The sequence below is a fragment of the Myripristis murdjan genome, chromosome 8, assembly GCF_902150065.1.
Source record: "Myripristis murdjan chromosome 8, fMyrMur1.1, whole genome shotgun sequence".
In the NCBI taxonomy this organism is placed as follows: Eukaryota; Metazoa; Chordata; class Actinopteri; order Holocentriformes; family Holocentridae; genus Myripristis; species Myripristis murdjan.
The window spans coordinates 28,431,279-28,452,189 of record NC_043987.1 but is presented as its reverse complement, the minus strand read 5'-3'; the positions used below and the strand labels follow the sequence as shown (position 1 = coordinate 28,452,189).

Here is a 20,911-nt window from a genome sequence, read left to right as displayed (position 1 = left end):
CTACAAAATATTACAAGAATAAATACAGAAAGAAGAAACTGACCATATGTTAAAAAAAAAAGTTAGAATGTAAATAAGCTTGTATTTCATTGGTGACCATGCAGATCCAAACACGGGGCTGACATATTTTCAAACCCGCAAAGTTGTTTTCATCAGTCTCACATCGGCTCGCAGGCTGACTGTGACACTGTTGTGACCCTGCCATCATTAGATTCTGCAGAACACACACTGATCATTTTTCACATTTAAATCGTCTGTTTGTTTCAAAAATTCGGGCACGAAGACGCCCATAAAAATCTGCGTTCCTGTGGGGATTCATTCGCCACCAAAATCTGAGTTGAGCAAGATGTCGCCGGCTTCCGAGGGTCAAAGGTCAGGTCAGATGGCTTTGACCCGGGCAGAAAACACTGATCACTGCTGGTGTATAATATGTGCACATATGTTCTTTTTCAAATTACAGGACTATTTGGTAGTGAATGTTGAAAAATGAGAACATTTTCGTGTTTTTGTCAGGACTCGGGACACCCCGTCTTGTAAATTGACTCTCAGCAGTTTTGCATATTGCACCTTTAAACTGAGTAATGTTGCTTGAAGCACTTGGTCTAACTGTAGCTCACTTATGCATGGTGAGGGATTATTTTTCATGGTGCTTCTCAATGGTTTTATTACATTAAATTTGTTCCCCGCGGCATCTGAAAAGTCAACAAGGTCGTGCTTAAGTCTGTGTAACTTTGGCTCCGCCCACTGAGGTTTAACTCAATCAGTACGATTTTTTTTTTTTTTTTTTTTTTTTACCTCCAAAGCAGCTCTGCCTCTGAGAAATGTCATAACTAACCCTCGACTCTGCCGTCTGCTCGTTGAAATCAACAAAAGGGAGTGTGTACGCTGGGCAGAGGATATACTATTATTAGCCGGCCTTGTCTCGTCGCCTGTAATCGCGTTTTATTTTGAGCTGCGTTTAATGTGCCTTATCAACGTTCAATAGCGCTCCCGCCGCTTTATCGCCGTGTTATCGTGGGATTCGTAATCCGTGCTTGTGTTCTGCTGCCCTTGAGGGATACGGCACCGTGAAGATGTTTATCACTTTTATGTACTCATTTTATTTGTATGCATTTGGTGGGGATTAAAATAATTTGACGTTAAAGTGGAGCCGTACATCCACAGATGGCGGTGCACAGGAGGCTCGGTGAGCTTCTGTGAATCATTCGAAATGTTTTGCAGATCCGTATGTTACGTCTGTGCTTACTGTGCAAAACAGTGTCTACAGGTGCAGCGTAAACAGAGTGAGGACATCTTCAGTGGTTTGAGGCTTCCAGAGAAGAGTTGCATCACTAATCACTGAGCGAGCACACAGAAAATACAGATTTACTGGACTTGTGCTGGGAAGAATGCACACTACAACACCAAACTAACCAAATAAAAAAAGCCATGATATTCACTCAGTGTGCACGGTGAGTGGAAAGTGTGTAAGAGCTGGTCAAAAAAAACAAAAAAAACAGCCTCTTTCCAGCAGTCATGACCAGAGATGGACAGAGAACTCGACCCCAGTACTTGAGTAAGAGTAAAAATACTACTGGTCAAAATTTACTCCGTTACAAGTAAAAGTAGCTCAGTCGACATGGTACTCGAGTAAGAGTAAAAAAGTACTTGCTTTTAAAGGTACTTAAGTATCCAAGAGTACATGCTTTTAAATTTACTTAAAGTAAAAGTAAAAGTAAGAGTAAATTTCTTATTTTTCACATCAATGAATTACTGTAATTTTTTCAATTTATAGGACCTTGTAACTCTTGCTTCAGAGAATTAACTCTTTGAAACCACCTGCACTAATGTGCTTGCGTGTAGAACCACAATAATAAAATAATAATACATTTTATTTGTTATGGCGCCTTTCATGGCACTCAAGGTCGCCTTACAGTAAAAATAAATACAGAATACAGCAACGACCGAGAAAAACACAGCATAAAAACATCACAGACAACACAGCATAAGAAAACATCATAGAAAATAGCATAAAAAAAAAAACATCATAGAAAAATACTTAATTAGACATTGTGACACCCACCCCACAATATAAACTACAGCAACTATTGATTCACACTTGCAGACCCATGTTTGATCAGTACCACTAATAATGAAGGATTCAGTAATGGAAGTCTCCTGTTGGTCATGTCTTTTACATTATATATATATATATATATATAACATATACATATTAAAAAATGGAACAGAACAGCTACAGAGAGTAGGCTATCTTGAACAGATGAGTTTTGAGTCTGGATTTGAACAAGGGAAGAGAGTCAATGTTACGGATGTCAATGTTACACAAAGCCTGCAGAAACACCTATAAAAACAAATAAAATGAATGAGATCATAAGAGGACAGTAATTGTCATTTTCACGTTTTATTAAACACCCCCGCACACACATCAGGCAAGGCATTTTCTAGCTCCCCCTCACTGAGGGGAGCAGTGAAGAAATTCCTTTACAGCCGTGGTTTAACCTTTTTATATCAACGTCCATTATTTATTCGGCATTTATTGTATTGAAGTGGCACCACAGGAGATTACAGGCAAACGTCGATATAAATAACAATTCTTTAATTAAGTAATGCAGATGTTTAACAATCATTTAACTCTTATGTGAAAAATTTAACCAAATGGACCCGTACCGGTCCAACTAACTCTCCATCATTTAGCTTGGGACCAGCTGGAACCCCCTCAAAGACCAATGGTGGTCCCTGGACCACTGGTTGAGAAATCACTGCTTTACTTTCCTCTCCTGCTGCCGCCATTGTCGCGGTCTTGTTTTGAGTTGTTGTGAGTCAAAAGAGCGTGGATACTTTGGCGTTATCCTTATATGGGTTGGGGATGACGTATTTCCGCTTTTATGTAGATCCCAGTGGAGAACGTGTTCTGTGATTAGGTTTCCTTCTTTGACAAACACAGCTTGTGAAAAAAAACAAAACAAAACAAAAAAAAAAAACACAGACGACCTTAAAGTATCGAGTACTTTTCAGCCTTCCTAGAAATTTACTCGAGTAAGAGTAAAAATATTTGTCTTGGAACTGTATTCGAGTAAGAGCAATAAGTATCAAAGAAATCTAATACTCAAGTAAAGTACAAATCCTCAGAGTCTGTACTTAAGTGCAGTACTCAAGTAAATTTACTCCACTACTGTCCACCACTGGTCATGACCATGAATTTATTGACTTCCACGATGTAAATCCTGTGTTCAAATGTTTAAACGGACTCGCTCCTCAGCCTCTCTGCAAACAAAACACACAAGACGAGCCGCAGCAGATCCGCCAGAGCAGCTGTCAGAGTCTCATCCTGCAAAATCATCTTCCGCTCACGCCGCTTTTTCTGTGAAAGGAGCAAAAATCATAGCACTCACTGGAAATTTGCTACAGACTTTACTTCTTAAGAGAGCAGCCGAGGATTTGTTAACTCAGCGATCAACTTGTAGTCCCGCTTTGGTTTCTGTTTTTTTTTTAATTCCCTTTTCTCTCTGTGCACATTTATCTTTTTCTAATTTTCTCTAGATATGTTATCACTAAATGTGGGTTTTACTGAATGTCATTGTTCTTAGTTTACCTTCTGCTTTTTTTTTTTTTTTTTAAGCATCTTAATGTCTTAATCTCTTACTTTCACTAAAGCTCTTCTCAGGATGAGTGCAGGAAAACAGTGCAGTTTATCTAAACATGCAAAGTATTTGTAAAATTCACTAATATGCCTACATAATACTTCTTAGGTAGGTGATGCCGTGCAAATTGAGATTACACCCAAATCACCCAAACACTTAACACCTTGTTGATATTATTCTCGCATATATAAAAGAGTTTTTTTTTTTTTTGCAAGCTGGGGTAAACAGTTGGGACGTTAACGATGGCCTTCAAAACTGATTTTATGTTGTTTTACATTCACGGGGCCCGACGTGAGCGCCTAACAGGCCTGAGGTGGGGAGGGGGCGTGGGGGTCCGAGGCCCCTCGTTGTTCCCAGAGAAGATCAGACCAATTACAGAGGGTGATTTCGTGGGTGAGACTGTCAGCCACGGCGGATTAGTCTTGCGAGGCGAAGCTTGCAATTTACACTTGCAACTGGCAATCAAGGGGGCTATTTGCTGGCATTGTGCTCCTTTTTGAGGGGGAAGGGGTGGGGGGGGGGGGGGGGGTGGGGGGGGGGGGGGGGGGGGCTTGTTTGGGCCGTAACTCGATTTGCATGAATTAAAGACAATAAAACATGAATAATAAACGATTTGGCTAAAAGTTGCACATCCGATCCCACGCTGCTCTATATAATTAGCTCCACCTAATCCTGTGCCACAAAAACTCCATTCACGCTCCGCTCCCGGGACGTTAACGAACGCCCCGCAGGTTCGATTCAAGAGGCTGCATTTCCCTCTCCCCCAAATCCTTCAAGTAGATTTCTATTCAGCGCCTGACCTTTTGTGTGTTATTTCAGCGGCTCGCTTTTGTGCCCGGGATATCCTGACATCAGGTCTCGGCGATGGGCGTCGTGACCTTCTTTAGGTGACAGATGTGCTCAGGTGTGGACGCTTCATGCGAATTTAGAAGGGAATCTGAATGTCACGAAGGGCACAGGTGTGGCTGCCGGGCTGGTGAACGGCCTTCAGGGAACATGTGAGCAGATTTCCTTCTCTGAGATGGAGATGGAGATGGAAATCAGGAGGAAAATGTGCTGCTCTGTCAGATATTGCTGGGTGAATTTTTGCACCAGCACTTTTGGGGTTATGAGCGGTCACGGCTCTCTCTCTGCCTTCTGGGTTTCAGCCTCAGCAGCGGCGTGTTAGACGTTTCCGCCGTTCTGCTGCACTGTGCCTCTGAAATTGTCTGCATTTAAGTGTTTTTTTTTTTTTTTTTTTTGCTACAACACTAAAGCAGGTTTGGCCCTCGGTTGAGCCGTGCAAGCTCTGGGTTTTACATCTGGCTCTCGCTGTTTCAGGATAAAGATTGAGGAGGAATACGCCAAGAACCTCTCCAAGCTGTCTCTGAGCCCTCTGGCTGCACAGGAGGAGGGGTGAGTGCAGCGTTTGCATCTTTGCTGTCTCTCCTTTTCAAATCAGCGTGCAGCTTTCGTCATCAGCAGGCATGAGATTAGGGGTGTAACGGTTCAATTAAACCACGGCTTCGATTTGTATCGCCTTTTTTTAGGTCACGATTTTGATTTCGGTTCTTTTTTTTTTGTACATTGGAGAGAAAAAAACATTACCATTTCGAATTTTCTCTGTATTTTGTCAAACATTTTTTTTTCCATTCAGATATTTGAGATAACAATATGAAATCAACAAATATTCTTTCAAAAGCAAAAGTCTACTTAGATTATTTAAAACAAACACTGCACTTTGTAGTCTTTGTGTAGATTTTGGGTTCGGTTTTACACTTACTTTACGATACTTTTGTGCATTTTAAATGTCTTTGAGGCCCCTTTAAATGATTGTTTTATCAGCCGAGGACTTTGTCTTTCAGCAGGATGACAGAAAAAATAAAAATAGGATCTGATTTCCATAAAAGTTGGTCGACAAACAGTAGTGACACACCGAGGAAAAGTTCTGATCCTAATCTGGGATTTCTGCCCTTAGACAATTTTTATCATTTGAGTCAAACGGAGATAGAGAACTGATTCCAAAATTCAAAGGTTTGTTTGCTTTGTTAAGAAATCAGTTTAATTTTAAATGTAAGTGACTGAAAGAGCGACTTTGTGCTCTCCAAGCGTCTTCTGTTTCTGTCCACAAAGACTCACGCACCGTTAAAGTCACAGGTTTTTATTATTTTTTGCTTTATTATTAGTGGCATTTATTTATTCCAAAATAGAAGTGACCCCAACATTTCACTCGTGTGTGTTCCAGGACGCTCGGGGAAGCCTGGACGCAGCTGAAGAAGAGTCTCCATGATGAAGCTGAGGTCCACCTGAAGTTCTCCAACAAGGTACCAGCCCACCAGGGCTCTGCCGGTTAAAAAAAAAAAAAAAAAAAAAAAAAAGGAAAAAGGAAATTTATAATGATGAATTTCATATCCTAAATATTTGGGATTTTTTTTTTTTTTTTTTTTTTTTTTACTTTTTCATACTTTTGTTCTTTTAAAAGGTCTTCTCTAATTTTCTTCATTTTTTTCTAAAATAGTTTTTTACTTATTACTAATTACTAATTTCTTGTACTGTAAGTCTGCACTTTCCACACTGCAAAAACTCAAAATCTTACCAAGATTATTTGTCTTATTTCAAGTAAAAATGTCTTATTTCTAGTCAAAATATCTCATACACTTAAAATAAGACATGATCAGCACAGAAATAACTTGTCTTTAGACAATTTTCACTTGTTTCAAGTGAAAATTTACTTGAAACAAGTGAAAATTAGCTTGAAACAAACAAATTTTGCCAATGAAACAAGCAAATTTTTACCTGTGACACATGAACAAGTGAAAATTTGCTTGTTTCATTGGCAAAATTTGTTTCTTGTTTCAAGCTAATTTTCACTTGTTTCAAGTAAATTTTCACTTGAAACAAGTGAAAATTGTCTAAAGACAAGTTATTTCTGTGCTGATCATGTCTTATTTTAAGTGTAATGAGATAGTTTGACTAGAAATAAGACATTTTTACTTGAAATAAGACAAATAATCTTTGTAAGATTTTGACTTTTTGCAGGGCAACACAAAAAAATAGCGTCAAAATCAGCCAAAGTAGTGATTTTACTTTTTTTTTTTTCAAGAAATAAAGAGACTTAAATGTGCCGCTGACCCATTTTCTCTCCGGAGCTGCTCTGCTCGGTGTGACAGAGCCTGTCTGCCTCAACCTTGTCGCTGCTGACCAAAAGGAAACGACCCGGCCGCGGCTGAATGACCAGCTCTGCAGAAAACCCACTGGCCTCGAACGCGGCCCTTAAATAAAGCAGAGTCAGCCTGGGAGCTCTTCAGAGTCCTCTGTTGTCTAATTAATTAGTGATGTGTTCTGACGAGCCCCCGTCCAGCGGCGCTCGGACTCTTCCCTGCTGCTCCGTGCGGCTCTGAGACTCCACGGCCGGTTCAGAGAGAAGGGCAGAGGTGGTGTGTGGTCGTCAGGCGGCCACAAGTCTTAGAGACGTCTGCACTTTTTCTTTTTTTTTTTAAATCAGAGTTTCTGATAAGCTGCCTTTCAGATATAGAGGCACACTTTTCATGTTAGCTGTCAGCGTGGACAGCCGTTTATGTTGGCAAGTATTTTTTACACTCAGTGGCCACTTTATCAGCTCCACCTATACAATCTAATCCAATCTAATCCAGCTGTTGTGCCATAAAGTTCCCTTCTCTGCTGCCTATAATGCTCAGCTTTTCTTGTTGTCACAGTAATAGAGGTGTTCATTCACTTCTGTTTGGCACTGAGCTCATAGTTAGTGCTGCTGTTGGACTGGACTGCATTTTACTGGGAAGTGTTTCCAATATTATGTCCCTACTTATTGTATATAAATAGGTAGGACAAAAAATTGGAAACACCTCTCAACATAATGTCGTCCAGCACAAGACCTCTGCAAACTACAACCTCAATAATAAACACAGAATTAAATTGACACATTCTCCACCATGTCAACACAAACTGAACATGACAAACTTTGTTAAAAGGTAGAATTTATGGCAGAGCTGCTCGGAATAGGAATTAAGACTAAAAACGTTAAAGTGCCATTAATGGTTACTTTGCATTATGCTGCTCCATCGATCAAACAGACATCAATAGACATCAATTAGACATTGCATTATGTAAGCCATTATATTTTAGGCATCTTACTTTGCAGCTTCGTTAGCAGATTTTAATTAAGCATTCAACCCACAAGAAGCTTGCCTTTTTAATGATTTCAGAAACTTGCTGTTGCAGAAACACTGCAGAACACACTGCCAAGCTGCTTATTAATTTCAGAAAATGATGGTCCTGGTACCAAGCCATTGTATTAAAATGGAAATCTATTTATTTTTAGTGTGTAATAGGAAAAAAACTAGAGTTCATTTTTCACCATCGATGGTTTTGCTTTGATACTCCAATGTGTAGAGGGAATTTTATTCGGTCTGAGAACCTAAATTGTCCAAGGCAGAGCAGCTGAGATGTTTGTTTGTTTGTTTGTTTGTTTGTTTTTCCCCACAGCTCCACAGCGAGGTAGAGAAGCCCTTGCTGACGTTCAGAGGCGACAACTTCAAGAAGGATCTGAAAAAGTACGACCATCACATCGCCGACCTCAGGAAGCAGCTGGCCAGCCGCTACGCCAGCGTGGAGAAGGTACTGCCGCTCTGGAGGAGCTCCTCTCAACTCAAGAGTCCGTCACGAAATTCAGCCCAAAATGCATTTCCAGCTGGCCCTCCGACTAAATCTGTCCTGAGACTCATCAAACTTCGAGTGGCCTGCAGTGCAAACCGAACGCATTTTCCCTGTAATTGCCCACTAATGTGGACTCAAGCGAGAGCGCAGCGCTTTGATCTCATTATGTTGCATGTCGTGTTTCGCTGCTGAACGGTGTGTGTGTGCATGTGTCTGTGGGTGTGTGTACGTATTTGTGTGTGTGTGTGTGTGTGTGTGTGTGTGTGTATGTGTTGGAGTGCTCATTGTTCTTCCCCTCACACCCTAACCAGCGTTTATGTGATAAGAATTACAAACTGAATATGCTTGTGCATTAGAAACCAACTTAAAACACTGTCAGAGGCATTTATACTCTTTGAAAATAAGAGCAGGAAAGAAAGACAGAAAGAAAGAAAGAAAGAAAGAAAGAAAGAAAGAAAGAAAGAAAGAAAGAAAGAAAGGTTTTACTAGTTCCACCTATAATAACACAAATTGGCTAATAATCTCAATGGTGTTTACTGTTTTCTGCGTGCAGCCTGCAACTTATCATGCTCCTCATTGTGACCCGGTTTGACATCCCCCATTTTTAACCATGACTATGCAATTTCCAGTAGTTTTTTCAAATTATCCCCGTCATCCAAATCATTTCCAGCCTAAAACAAACGTGCAGCTCCGTTTCTCCTCCCGTCCAAGAGCTGCTTGGATTAAATGACCTAATCGGCGGGTTTAGCGCGACTCCGTCCCGCGTGTTTTTGTTTTTCTTGGCATCCGCCGTAAAAGAGATTTTGTGGGCTTACAGATTATTGCTACTGTATGTTTACCTTTCAAACGCTACAATAGCATGACCTTGGAGATCTTCTTTAAGCGAGACTGTGAACGAATCAGACGCGGATTAGGGGATGAGAGCGGGCCTGGAGGCTGGATCTAGGTAGCCAACTTCAAAAGGATGTAATGACTGTGGTAATAGATGGAGGTACAGTAAGTCTGTGGATTATGCGCAGTGACTCATATTGTTACATCTGTGTGTGTGTGTGTGTGTGTGTGTGTGTGTGTGTGTGTGTGCTGCAGGCCCGCAAAGCCCTGGCTGACAGGCAGAAAGACCTGGAGGTGAAGACCCAGCAGCTGGAGATCAAACTCAGCAACAAGACAGAGGAGGACATCAAGAAGGCCCGGCGGAAATCCACACAAGCAGGTCAGAGGCCAAAAAAGACGGCGGTCACACCGAGCAGGGCGGGCGGGGCGGGGGGGGCGGCTTGTTTAGACTCTGCGGCGGCGTTTACCCCTGAATTATTCAGCTCAGCCGGACAGGAGAAAAAACAATGGCACCAAGACAGCCGCCGATGCAAATTTCACATGTCTTCCAATCAATCAATCAATCAATCAATCAATCAGACATTACTTACATAGCAATTTTCATTCAAATACATGCAACACAAAGTGATTCACACAGTAAAACAATGAAACAATGAACCCCCACCCAAAACAACAACAACAACAACACAGTAAAAACAGGAACTGAAGAAACACTATCATCAATTTGCAAAGAGGAAACACCAAAGGCAGGATTAAGACAGATTAAACAAGAAACAGATAAAAACACAAAACAGCAAAATAAAAGTAGTAATAAAATAAGATATGTATGAGTAAGATATGAAAAAGGAGAAAAAAATAAACAGATAAACAAATTAATAAATAAGTAAATAAGTAAGTAAAAACTCCACTAAAGTAAAAACTCAAACTGTAGATGAGGCACAGTCGGGTGTATAAAACTGTAAAGGCCTGATTGAAGTGAGGACCCTTGAGACTCAACTGGGATGAGTGCTAATCGATCAGTGAGAACCACGCGGACTCAACCAGGAAAGTGCATGCTTATTCCATATTTCAATCTGAAGGGTCCCTACTTAATGCAATGGTAAAAAAAAAAAAAAAAAAAAAAAAAAACTGGAGGCAGCTTCAAAACGCCGGGAAAAACGAGCCAGAGGAGGCAGATGGTGACATTTGATCGGCGGCGGTACTTCACGCTTGGAAAGGTTAACACCAAAAAAAATTAAATTCAATTTCTGTGGCTGATGCGTAAAGCTGAGCTCAGAGACGGTGGACGACAGCGAGCGAGCCAGCGAGCCAGCGAGCGAGCGCACACACAGGCACGTTACGCTGTGAGCTGAAATGACAGAGGCAGATTTGTTCTCGCTGCCCTCTTCGACCCGGCAGGACGACACGCCACCAAAACTCAGTCCAGTAAACAAGCTCCATGTGACTTTCATCCACCAAAATGCACAAATTTAACAAAGCGAGATGTTTAAGTGCGGTTCAGGGCAAAGAAAAACAAACCATGTGGACTACAGTGACTTTAAACGAGCCACCAGTGACGGCTTGCGAGGTCAGGACACTTTAATTAAGACTTTATGAATGAGGCATCCAGTAAACTCAAGTTATTCACAAGCACAGACTCCGAGGGCTGTGCACACAGAATGCACTGAAGGACTTTTACACTTTTTCAATTTACTCTGTACTTAATCTTAATGCACTTAATGCACGCTCGGTGACTTTTGGAGTTTATTTTAAATTCTTGTGGCGATCCCAAGGTTTTAAAAGACACCTGATACGTCCTGCAGAATGAGAGGGAAATGACGCACAAGACATGTAGATATTTTCTGTTTGATGTAATAGTGCAGCCATAAGTACATGGTATTTTGGTTTGAATATACACTGCAAAAACTCAAAATCTTACCAACTAATATCTCATTAGTTATTATATGTTTCCCTGGTTGGGATCAATAAAGTATACCTATCTATCTATCTATCTATCTATCTATCTATCTATCTCATCACACTTAAAATAAGACATGATCACCTAAGAAGTAACTTTACAATTTTCACTTGTTTCAAGCTCATTTTCACTTTTTCCACTGGCAAATTTTGCCAATGAAACAAGCAAATTTTCAATTTTCAAATTGTCTAAAAACAAGTTATTTCTTAGGTGATCATGTCTTATTTATTTTAAGTGTAATGAGATATTTTGACTAGAAATAAGACATTTCGACTTGAAATAAGACAAATATTCTTGGTAAGATTTTGAGTTTTTGCAGTGTGAGTGTGATCTAGCTTCAGCAAAGTGCTGCAACCTGCAGATACAGAATATGTATGAGAAGATGTCGTACACGATAGAAGTTTGAAGCTACTTAAGGGGAAATTTAAGGGAAAATCAGAGTTCAAGGGGTTTAGGGCAGCAGTTACTCCTCCATCCAAGCGCTGGCTACTCATCCTGGGCTGCGTGTCTTGATAAGTCAGCCCTGTGCGGTTGAGCAACCTGCGTTTACCTTGAATAAGAGGCTTTTCGAGGTCAAGTCTTTTCTTTATTCTCAAACTGTCGGCCCTTGTTGCAGCCGCGGTGTGAAGCCGGAGCGGAGCGGTGCTCTCATGCGGTGAGGGGGAAGCTCGCCCTGGCTGCGGCCCAATCCCCAAGCGGTCCAGGGTCCAACCTGCATGTCAATGTGCCGTCATCTGTTTTCCATCTGGGGTTCAGAAGGACCCCTACCCACAATCCTCGGGGCTTTTTTTTTGCATCCTATCAAAGGCGGACTTGTCCTGCCCTGTCTTATCCAGCGAGGCATCCGCTTGGCAGCCATTTCCTCCTGCAGGCCTGAATGGTGCAAGCTGTAGACAGAGCAGAACAGGATGAGGTGTGTGTGTGTGTGTGTGTGTGTGTGTGTGTGTGTGTGTGTGCAGCAGTATGAGGACTGCTGATACATTCAGTGCACACATAGCTGCCTCTCTAGCACCATGATATCATATGATAAGGGATTTAGTGCAGCATAAACCCACCTGTACTCATTTTACTCGCCTCTTTACTTGCAAAATAAAGTTTTTCACTGGTAGAAATCTTTATGATGTAAACTATACTCTTATATTCTGGTAGTGATTTCAAGGTGCACAAAAAAGCACCTATATCACTGCAAATCCTCAAAATCTTACCAAGAATATTTGTCTTTTTTCAAGTCAAAATGTCTTATTTCTAGTCAAAATATCTCATTACACTTAAAATAAGACATGATCACCTCAGAAGTAACTTGTTTATAGACAAAATTTGCTTGTTTCATTGGCAAAATTGCCAGTGGAAAAAATTAAAATTCACTTGAAAAAAGTGAAAATGAGCTTGAACCAAGTGAAAATTGTCTAAAAACAAGTTATTTCTTAGGTGATCATGTCTTATTTTAAATTTAATGAGATATTTTGACTAGAAATAAGACATTTTGACTAGAAATAAGACAAATATTCTTGGTAAGATTTTGAGTTTTTGCAGTGTATTGATGTTTTTTGTTGTTGTTTGCTTTATAATGGCTGTGACACGATTCTGGTTTTCTCTACATCACTGCATATGATGATTAGCTTTGTTTACATGAACTCTATGTGGTTTTTGTCAGTATAATATAGAAAACAATAAGGAAAAGCACAGCTAAATTGAGAAGTATCACCGGGGGTAAATTGAGTCTGAGAGGCAGACATGGTAATGGAAACCATGAGGCTGCAAGTGTTGCAGCTGTTAATTTCACAGCGAATGCGTACGGCCGCGTCGCAGGTAGGAGGGAGCCGCAGAGCCGAGGTTTGCAATGCTTTTCTCTTCCAGGAGAAACACTGCAGGAAGTTGTTAATTCTGCCCTCCGCTCACTAGATTAGTCACAGTCCACAGCGCTAATCAATAAGCGCTCATGAGGCATGTTGTGGGCCCTGTGTCAGTGATCACTGCTCCCTCAAGACCGAGGCAAATGTCATTTCAGCTCGCCGCACGCTCTCTCTCTCTTACACTCAGATGTGTTGTTACCGCGTCGGCTGAATCTTAATAAGTCCGACTGATGTTTCCTGCTTTAGTGTCTCACACTCCTCTGCAGAACAGCTGCAGCGTAAGGCCGACAGGCTCAAGTCCAGCGGGGAAATTACATCTAGATTTTGATTTGATTTGGGAGATAGATAAAAAAGCATGATGAAAACAACGGGGAGAAAGCAGGGAAAGAGTCATGCATATTTGGACAGAAAGTCAAACTCTTGGTTAAAACAGAGGGAGAACATAATCACATAGCTAAATTTGTCATGTTCTCATTTCCTATTTAAACGCAGTGTTTTTTTTTTGTTTGTTGTTTTTTTTTTTTTAGGACATCTATCTGCAAAAATAACATGACATATCATTTGTGACACAAGAAGCTGAAAGAGCACTGCAGGAAATCTCCCTCAGTCTTGTGTTCAGTGTTGAAATCCTGTTTTCCTTAAAGCAAGATGTTTCTTTGTTTGTCTGTGAGCAAGTACAAATATGTTAAAACAAAGCAGAGTAAAGCAGATCAGCCCACTGGGATGAAGAAAAAATGATATTTGATTTGAGAAAAGTGGGATTATCTCATCCCACTGCCAGATTTTGTTAGCTTGTTTGAATATTTTTACCACTGAATCTGAGGCTGAATGACTTATGAAAATGCAGATTCTTTTGTGCAGTGAGGAGTGATTTGTGAGCGCCCTCTGCTGACCATTCAGGGTTTTACACTTTAGCTTTTAGTAGAGATGGCAGCAAACTACACTACTCACAAAAAGCTAGGGATATTTGGCTTTTGGGTGAAATTTATGGAAAATGTAAAATGTTCACGCTACAGTGATATTATATCATGAAAGTAGGGCATTTAAGTAGAAGCATACACTGGTGATTTCCTCATCTCAAACCATTTCTTGAAACAAAAGCCAACAACAGTGGTGGATATACCACAACAAAAACCGTCAGTGTCAATAACTTGTCATGTGCCCTTGAGCATCAATTACAGCTTGACAACGACGTCTCATGCTGTTCACAAGTCGACTTATTGTCTGCTGAGGCATGGCATCCCACTCTTCTTGAAGGGCGGCCCTCAGGACATTGAGGTTCTGGGGTACAGAGCTCCGAGCCTCTACACGGCGACTCAGCTGATCCCATAGGTTTTCTATGGGATTCAGGTCTGGAGAAAGTGCAGGCCACTCCATCTGAGGTACCCCAGTCTCCAGCAGCCGTTCCCTAATGATACGACCTCGATGAGCTGGAGCATCAAACACCTGATGTGAATTTTGCCGTTAAACTCCTTGTTAGAGAACAGCAACTTGTGCAAAAAGTACTGAAACATTGAACAGTTGGACATGTGCATTCAAAAGTTTACAGAAGGTCACATTAAGTTCACCTGTAAAGGTTATAATGCATTTTAGGTTCATCCTGAAATTTCACCTGAAAGCCGAATATCCCTAACTTTTTGTGAGTAGTGTATGTCCAACTACACATTTGGACAGGAAAGAAAATATTTCACGTCTGTTTTTGCCATAATCCACACTGACCAGTGGGTCACCAAATCAAATCCTGTTTCCTCATGAACTGACTGTCCACTTTTGTCACACCCGTCCCCCCCCTGCGTCCTGTCTGTGTCCTCCAGGAGACGACCTGATGCGCTGTGTGGATCTGTACAACCAAACCCAGTCCAAGTGGTTTGAGGAGATGGTCACTACAAGCATGGTAAAAAAAAAAAAAATAAATAAAAAATAAAAATAAATCATCCATTGTTTGAGAAAATTCAGTATGAGATGTTGGGGAAAGCAAGGTTAGGGTTAGGGTTAGGGTTAGGGTTAGGTTTAAAAAGTTATGGCAACCCTTTCTTGATTGATTGAAAATAAGTACAGATTATGTGCACTTATGTTGTTTTTTTTCTATTTCTTACCTCTGACTTTTTTCCTTTCCTTGCCCCCTCAGGAGCTGGAGAAACTGGAGGTCGACCGGATTGAGTGGATTCAGCAGCATCTACGCCAGTACACGACTCTGCGGCACGAAACCGACATGTTCAACCAAAGTGTGAGTTCAGAGTCGCTTTTCCCTGCATGAACATGAACTTTGAGACACAGCCTCCCTGCCTGGGCCGGTGCGTTCAGACGGTGAGATATTAAGTGGCAAGAGCTGGTGAAGAGGGAAGAAGTAGGGCACATTTTGACTCACGCTGGCAATTCATCAAAGACAGGGATGGATCGGAGGGTAAACCCGCCTGAACTCGTTTCATCCAGCTTTTCTAAACGTGGAAAAGGAAGTTACTCACCTTTTTTTTTAGGCTGACATTAATCTCAGTGGCCTAAATTCAATATTAGCAGAGTCAAACTGGTGCAAAATGGGGTATTTTCAAGGAGAAAAGCGCCGCCCACTTCTTTATTTACCGCTGCCTCGCTGATTAGCAATCAACTCAACAAACCTCTCTCAGATCTGCCACTGATGCAATTGGCTTTGACGGGATTTGTGCGCCGGCTCGGCTGAGTGCCCCGCCGAGCGTAATTGTTGTGACAGTGCGGGGCCGAGGATTTCAGCACCTCTCGAGCTCCCCGCGTCCCTCTGTCAGCCTTTTTCGTTCGAGACACCCTCGCCGCCCTGGCTGTCGTCACCTGCTGCCTCGGAGTCGTCGGGCAAAGACGCTCCGCTTGTTTTTGCAGGTGTGCGGCGAAACCCCTGCAAAACCTAACGAGAGTGTCGGCGTCAGGGCTGTGCATCGTAAAACGAGGGTGCTGGCAGCGTGGCTGGCTGACGAGGACGGTTTCACAGAGATGACGGCGCAGGCTGGTGCCAAACATGATCTGCGAGCCGAGGGAAGGCTGATACTGATATTTTTAGACTGAGCTGTTGGCATTTGAACATTTTGATGATACTCAGTGTTTCCCCACCAGAACTGTGTTGCTGTCAGTGTGGAAATCCCTGAAACAGCATTTAGACCATCATATGGTTTATTAGAACTGGTGACAAGTATTTATTGATCGTAATAAATATATGAGAGTGTTTATGGACACTGATCAAGGCGGGCAACCACATGAATCAGGCATATTTGACATCAAGAAGGCACTCACTAGAAAACAAACCTCCACCAGTGTTGTGCCTGGACGTTAAGGTTGGACCAGTTTGTGCTAAGCCCCGCCCCCTTCTGTCAGCGTCGCTGTCACAGGACACGCCCCTTTCCAGCCGATCAGCAGGTAAATCGTGTCAGCGCTGTCTTCACCTTTGACCAGCCTCCCTGCTAAGACGCATCTGGAAAATACCATCTTGGTTTACGCTAAGCCCCGCCCGCTGCCACGCCCCCCCTTACATTTTCTATCTGCTGGTCGCAGCGTTTCATCGAAGCTACATCACAAATATATTGAAGGAAATATTCAAACCCGAGACGCCATGGTGTTCGGTCTGCAGCATCGCATCAAACTGAAAACATCTAAACGTCTTGTGCATATTTGGGCATATTTGGTATCTCTGATAACCTCGGGATCTCCACTAGAATTTAAAACAAAGCTCGGTGGGTTTGAACAGAGCTCGGCTGCACAGCAGGCATGTGTAACGACGAACTAACCAATAGGATGAAGAGGCTAAAATGAAGTGTTTGTGCACATGTACCTCAGTTTGATACTAATTCCTGTGTTGTGCCTGAAAAGGAGGATAAACTGAGCGTAGATTCTCTATTTATGTGCTGATTTGACACATAAATCGCGTCTAATATTATGTCTGAGGTAATAATAACAAATTAACACTGCAAAAACTCAAAATCTTACCAAGATTATTTGTCTTATTTCAAGTCAAAAATGTCTTATTACTAGTCAAAATATCTCATTACACTTAAAAAAAGACATGATCACCTCAGAAGTAACTTGTTTTTAGACAATTGTCTCTTGTTTCAAGTGAAAATTTGCTTGAAACAAGTGACAATTTGCTTGTTTCATTGGCAAAATTTGTTTCTTATTTCTAGCTAATTTTCACTTATTTCAAGTGAATTTTCACTTTTTCAACTGGCAAATTTTGCCAATGAAACAAGCAAATTTTCACTTGAAACAAGAGACAATAGTCTAAAAACAAGTTACTCCTGAGGTGATCATGTCTGATTTTAAGTGTAATGAGATATTTTGACTAGAAATAAGACATTTTTGACTTGAAATAAGGCAAATAATCTTGGTAAGATTTTGAGTTTTTGCAGTGAAGTGAAGTAACGCCAGTGTTTGACGGGATTGTTATGTGTGTGTGTGTGTGTTGCCAGACGGTCGAGCCAGTGGATCAGCTGCTGCAGAGCGTCGATCCAGCCAAAGACAGGGAGCTGTGGGTGAAGGAGCATAAAACCGGCGAGGTGCGCCCCGTGGACATGGACATATAGACCACACTGACCTGGGATCAGCCACTCCCGCTTTCCGTCTCAGCAGCGTCCGAGTCCGCGAAACACTTCCACCACCGACCCGGGGCGGACGGTGCATGTTCAGGCTGCAGAGGTCCGCCCGTCCCGTCTCCGCCCGCCTGGAACAAGAGGAGGGAGGCTTCGTCCCCTCGCGCAGTTTGAGTCCAGGAAACACAAACGGACCATAAATCAACCATAAAAACTACCAGCATGTTCCTTCTAAATTTTACCAGTATTATAATCTACATTAGCTTACTGAATGCCACTTGACATATTTTGTTGTTTACCTGTTGTAAAGTCGAGACTATTAAAAAAATGCTATGTACTTTGAGCTGTTTAGTCTAGCTTCAGGTCACTTTCCAATTTGGACACACCGAACAAAACAAAACAAAACAAACAAAAAAAAAGGCTGATTATTGATTCTTTAATTATTTTAGACACTGATATTGACGCGTATTGAGGTAACCTTAGAGTGAATATGATATATTTTCATATTTTGCTGGTTCTTTTTGGTGGAAATGCATGTTTTGAATATCTTTTTTAACCCGTGCGCAGTCCTTTCGGTTTCGTGTAAGAGTTTGACCGATCGAGTTTGACACGAGGCGTCGGTCCACTCGTCCAGATCGAGATCTCCATCGCAAAATTTTATCCCACTTTAACCTCAGCTGATTACAGAGACAAAAAAAAAAGAAAAAAAAAAAAAAACGATATTTTTGGAATGCGAATTTGGTATTTTCGCCGCTCGCCCCCCCGACACGTGGTCCAATCAGATTTAGGCCAGGGTCTGTTTTTGGATCAGTCCTGAGGAAACAAAAAAAAAATGATCCATGTTTCACTGAAAACACCTTTTAGTGCCTAACGGTTATACACCTGGAATGTCCTTGATATACTCTACTCTGCATCGGTGTACATTTGTATATACAGGCTAAATGTATTTTGCTGTCAAATGTTGAACAGGCTGTTACTCCGAGTCAGCCGAGTGTTTGTACATTGTTGTTTGTTTTATTATTATTATTTTTTTTTTTTCTTGGTAAATGTACAGAGAATATCTTCAAGATGGTGTCTGGCAGGGATTATATTCAGCAAAAATTCACACTTGCAGACGGGAGCGTTCTCGATGGATTATTGATCGACTCCACTGACGAAAACCCCCCATAGAGAGTATCCACCTGCATGTACAGTACCGTGTGTGTCTGTGTTTACACGTGTGTGTGTGTGTGTGTGTGTGTGTGTGTTTACGTCCGTCTTTGTCTTTGCATTTTGTCGTGAATTTCTCTGTAAAACCAGTTCCCCCTCTCAGCTTCAGAGGCACAAGGCTGATCAAATTAGACTCACTCAAGGACACAGAAAAAAAAAAAAAATAATAATAATAATTGCCATGAAAAAAGTGTTTACCTTCTTTATCAGCAATGCATTGCTAATAATGAGAAATATACATTATACACCTGTTGCATTTAACATGACTTATTTTTTTGTGCTAAAATGAAGGAATGTCCATTTTTAATGCAAATCAAGCAAAATGGATCCACCATGACAAACCGCTCCAGGTTTAAATGGCAGATTTTGTCGTAGAGGTTTATCAGTGTGTGTGTGTGTGAGTGGGAGTGTGTGTGTGTGTGTGTGTGTGTGTGTGTGTGCGTGTCGATGTTGTGCACTAAATGTGACCGAGCTGTTAAATGTTTGTAAAGCAGAAACTGAATATTTCAGAATGACGTACGTGTTGAGTTAACTGCCCTTGGTGACAATTTTTTTTTTTTTTTCTCATGCCGTGGATTAATTAAACCTGATGTTCCTGAAGTTTTCCAGAGTGTTTTATCCTCGGTGACCGACGTCCAGACAATGTGCTGTGGAATGCAGTGTCCAAAATAAATCTCCTCGTTGAAAAATGAAACGTGGCCGTGCTGCGTCTTTGCATAACATCACAGATGGAACAGGGTTTTTTTTTTTTTTTCATGATTTCCAGTGATTGTTTCCAGTTTCCAATAATTGTCTGGCCATAACATCACACACACCCAGACAGACAGACAGACAGACAGACAGATAGACAGATAGATAGATAGATGCAAAAAAAATCTCCATCTTCACAAGTCATTCCATGTTAAAATCATGTTTTTAAAACCACTGGAGGAAAAAAAAAATGCCAGTGGGATGAGATGAATGAATGAATGGATGAATGAATGGATATTTTATTCTCGTGTCTGCTCATGAACGTGACTCATCACTCATGGGATTACTTAGACGCCTCCAATAATGAAACGTAACATTCTGGTGTGTTAATCCCACTTGTTTCCAGTCCTATTGAACTTGTTTCCAGACTTTTCTTGAGTCCAGAGTCGTTTTCTCGATCCCGCCGGGCTGATCTGCCTCATTCTGCCGTGTTTCAGCCGATTTTCACTCCTGAAACAAGTGAAACTGCACTGGAACAACAGGAACAGGATTAAAAGTGGGATTTCGTCGCCTCTGGCTGATTTTGAAAACTGAATTTGAGCCTAAATGACTTGTCACGGTGGAGATTTTTTTTTTGTTTTTTTTGCAGTGTGCAGACCGATAGCACCACAGCTCCCTCCAGCCCTGATCAGATGAAGCTTTTGGCCTTTTGTTCGGCTTAACATGACGAGCTCAGCAAACGCTCCTGGCTGCCGTCCAGTGCTGATTAGGGAGGACGGTTAATGCAGGTGCACGGACACACCGGCTGATACTGTATGTTCCCAGGCCGGGTATTAACCTGAGCCGAAACATGACAGGCTTGACAGGCAGGCGACCGCTCTGACGGCCTGACCCTGCCAGGCTAGCAGTCGCAACACTGCAAAAACTCAAAATCTTACCAAGATTATTTGTCTTATTTCAAGTCAGAAATGTCTTATTTCTAGTCAAAATATCTCATTACACTTAAAATAAGACATGATCACCTCAGAAGTAACTTGTTTTTAGACAGTTGTCTCTTGTTTCAAGTGAAAATTTGCTTGAAACAAGTGAAAATTTGCTTGTTTCATTGGCAAAATTTGTTTCTTGTTTCTAGCTAATTTTCACTTATTTCAAGTGAATTTTCACTTTTTCCACTGGCAAATTTTGCCAATGAAACAAGCAAATTTTCACTTGTTTCAAGCAAATTTTCACTTGAAACAAGAGACAATTATCTAAAAACAATTTACTTCTGAGGTGATCATGTCTTATTTTAAGTGTAATGAGATATTTTGACTAGAAATAAGACATTTTTGACTTGAAATAAGACAAATAATCTTGGTAAGATTTTGCGTTTTTGCAGTGAATAACAGAGAAATAAACGCTGAATGTGCAATAATCTGCAAAAACACAACTAAAAATGCCGCCATGTCCTCCATCAACACTGTAAAATTGCACCAGAACAATGAAAAAAATAGCCAAAACCGCTGTAATATGGACCCCTGGATGCAATAC

General features: G+C 41.3%; 1 protein-coding gene across 1 annotated transcript in view; it reads left to right on the top strand.

The window, feature by feature from the left end:
* gas7a (growth arrest-specific 7a) overlaps nucleotides 1–19,379 on the top strand; it is a 29,056-nt gene extending 9,677 nt beyond the window's left edge. Inside the window, exons 4-10 of the mRNA XM_030057857.1 lie at nucleotides 4,962–5,036; nucleotides 5,866–5,944; nucleotides 8,124–8,255; nucleotides 9,381–9,504; nucleotides 14,750–14,829; nucleotides 15,064–15,162; nucleotides 17,363–19,379. Of these exons, the coding sequence (XP_029913717.1) occupies nucleotides 4,962–5,036; nucleotides 5,866–5,944; nucleotides 8,124–8,255; nucleotides 9,381–9,504; nucleotides 14,750–14,829; nucleotides 15,064–15,162; nucleotides 17,363–17,476 (703 nt within the window). The 3' untranslated portion in view covers nucleotides 17,477–19,379. The remainder of the gene's footprint in view (nucleotides 1–4,961; nucleotides 5,037–5,865; nucleotides 5,945–8,123; nucleotides 8,256–9,380; nucleotides 9,505–14,749; nucleotides 14,830–15,063; nucleotides 15,163–17,362) is intronic.
* Nucleotides 19,380–20,911: the final 1,532 nt, after the last annotated feature.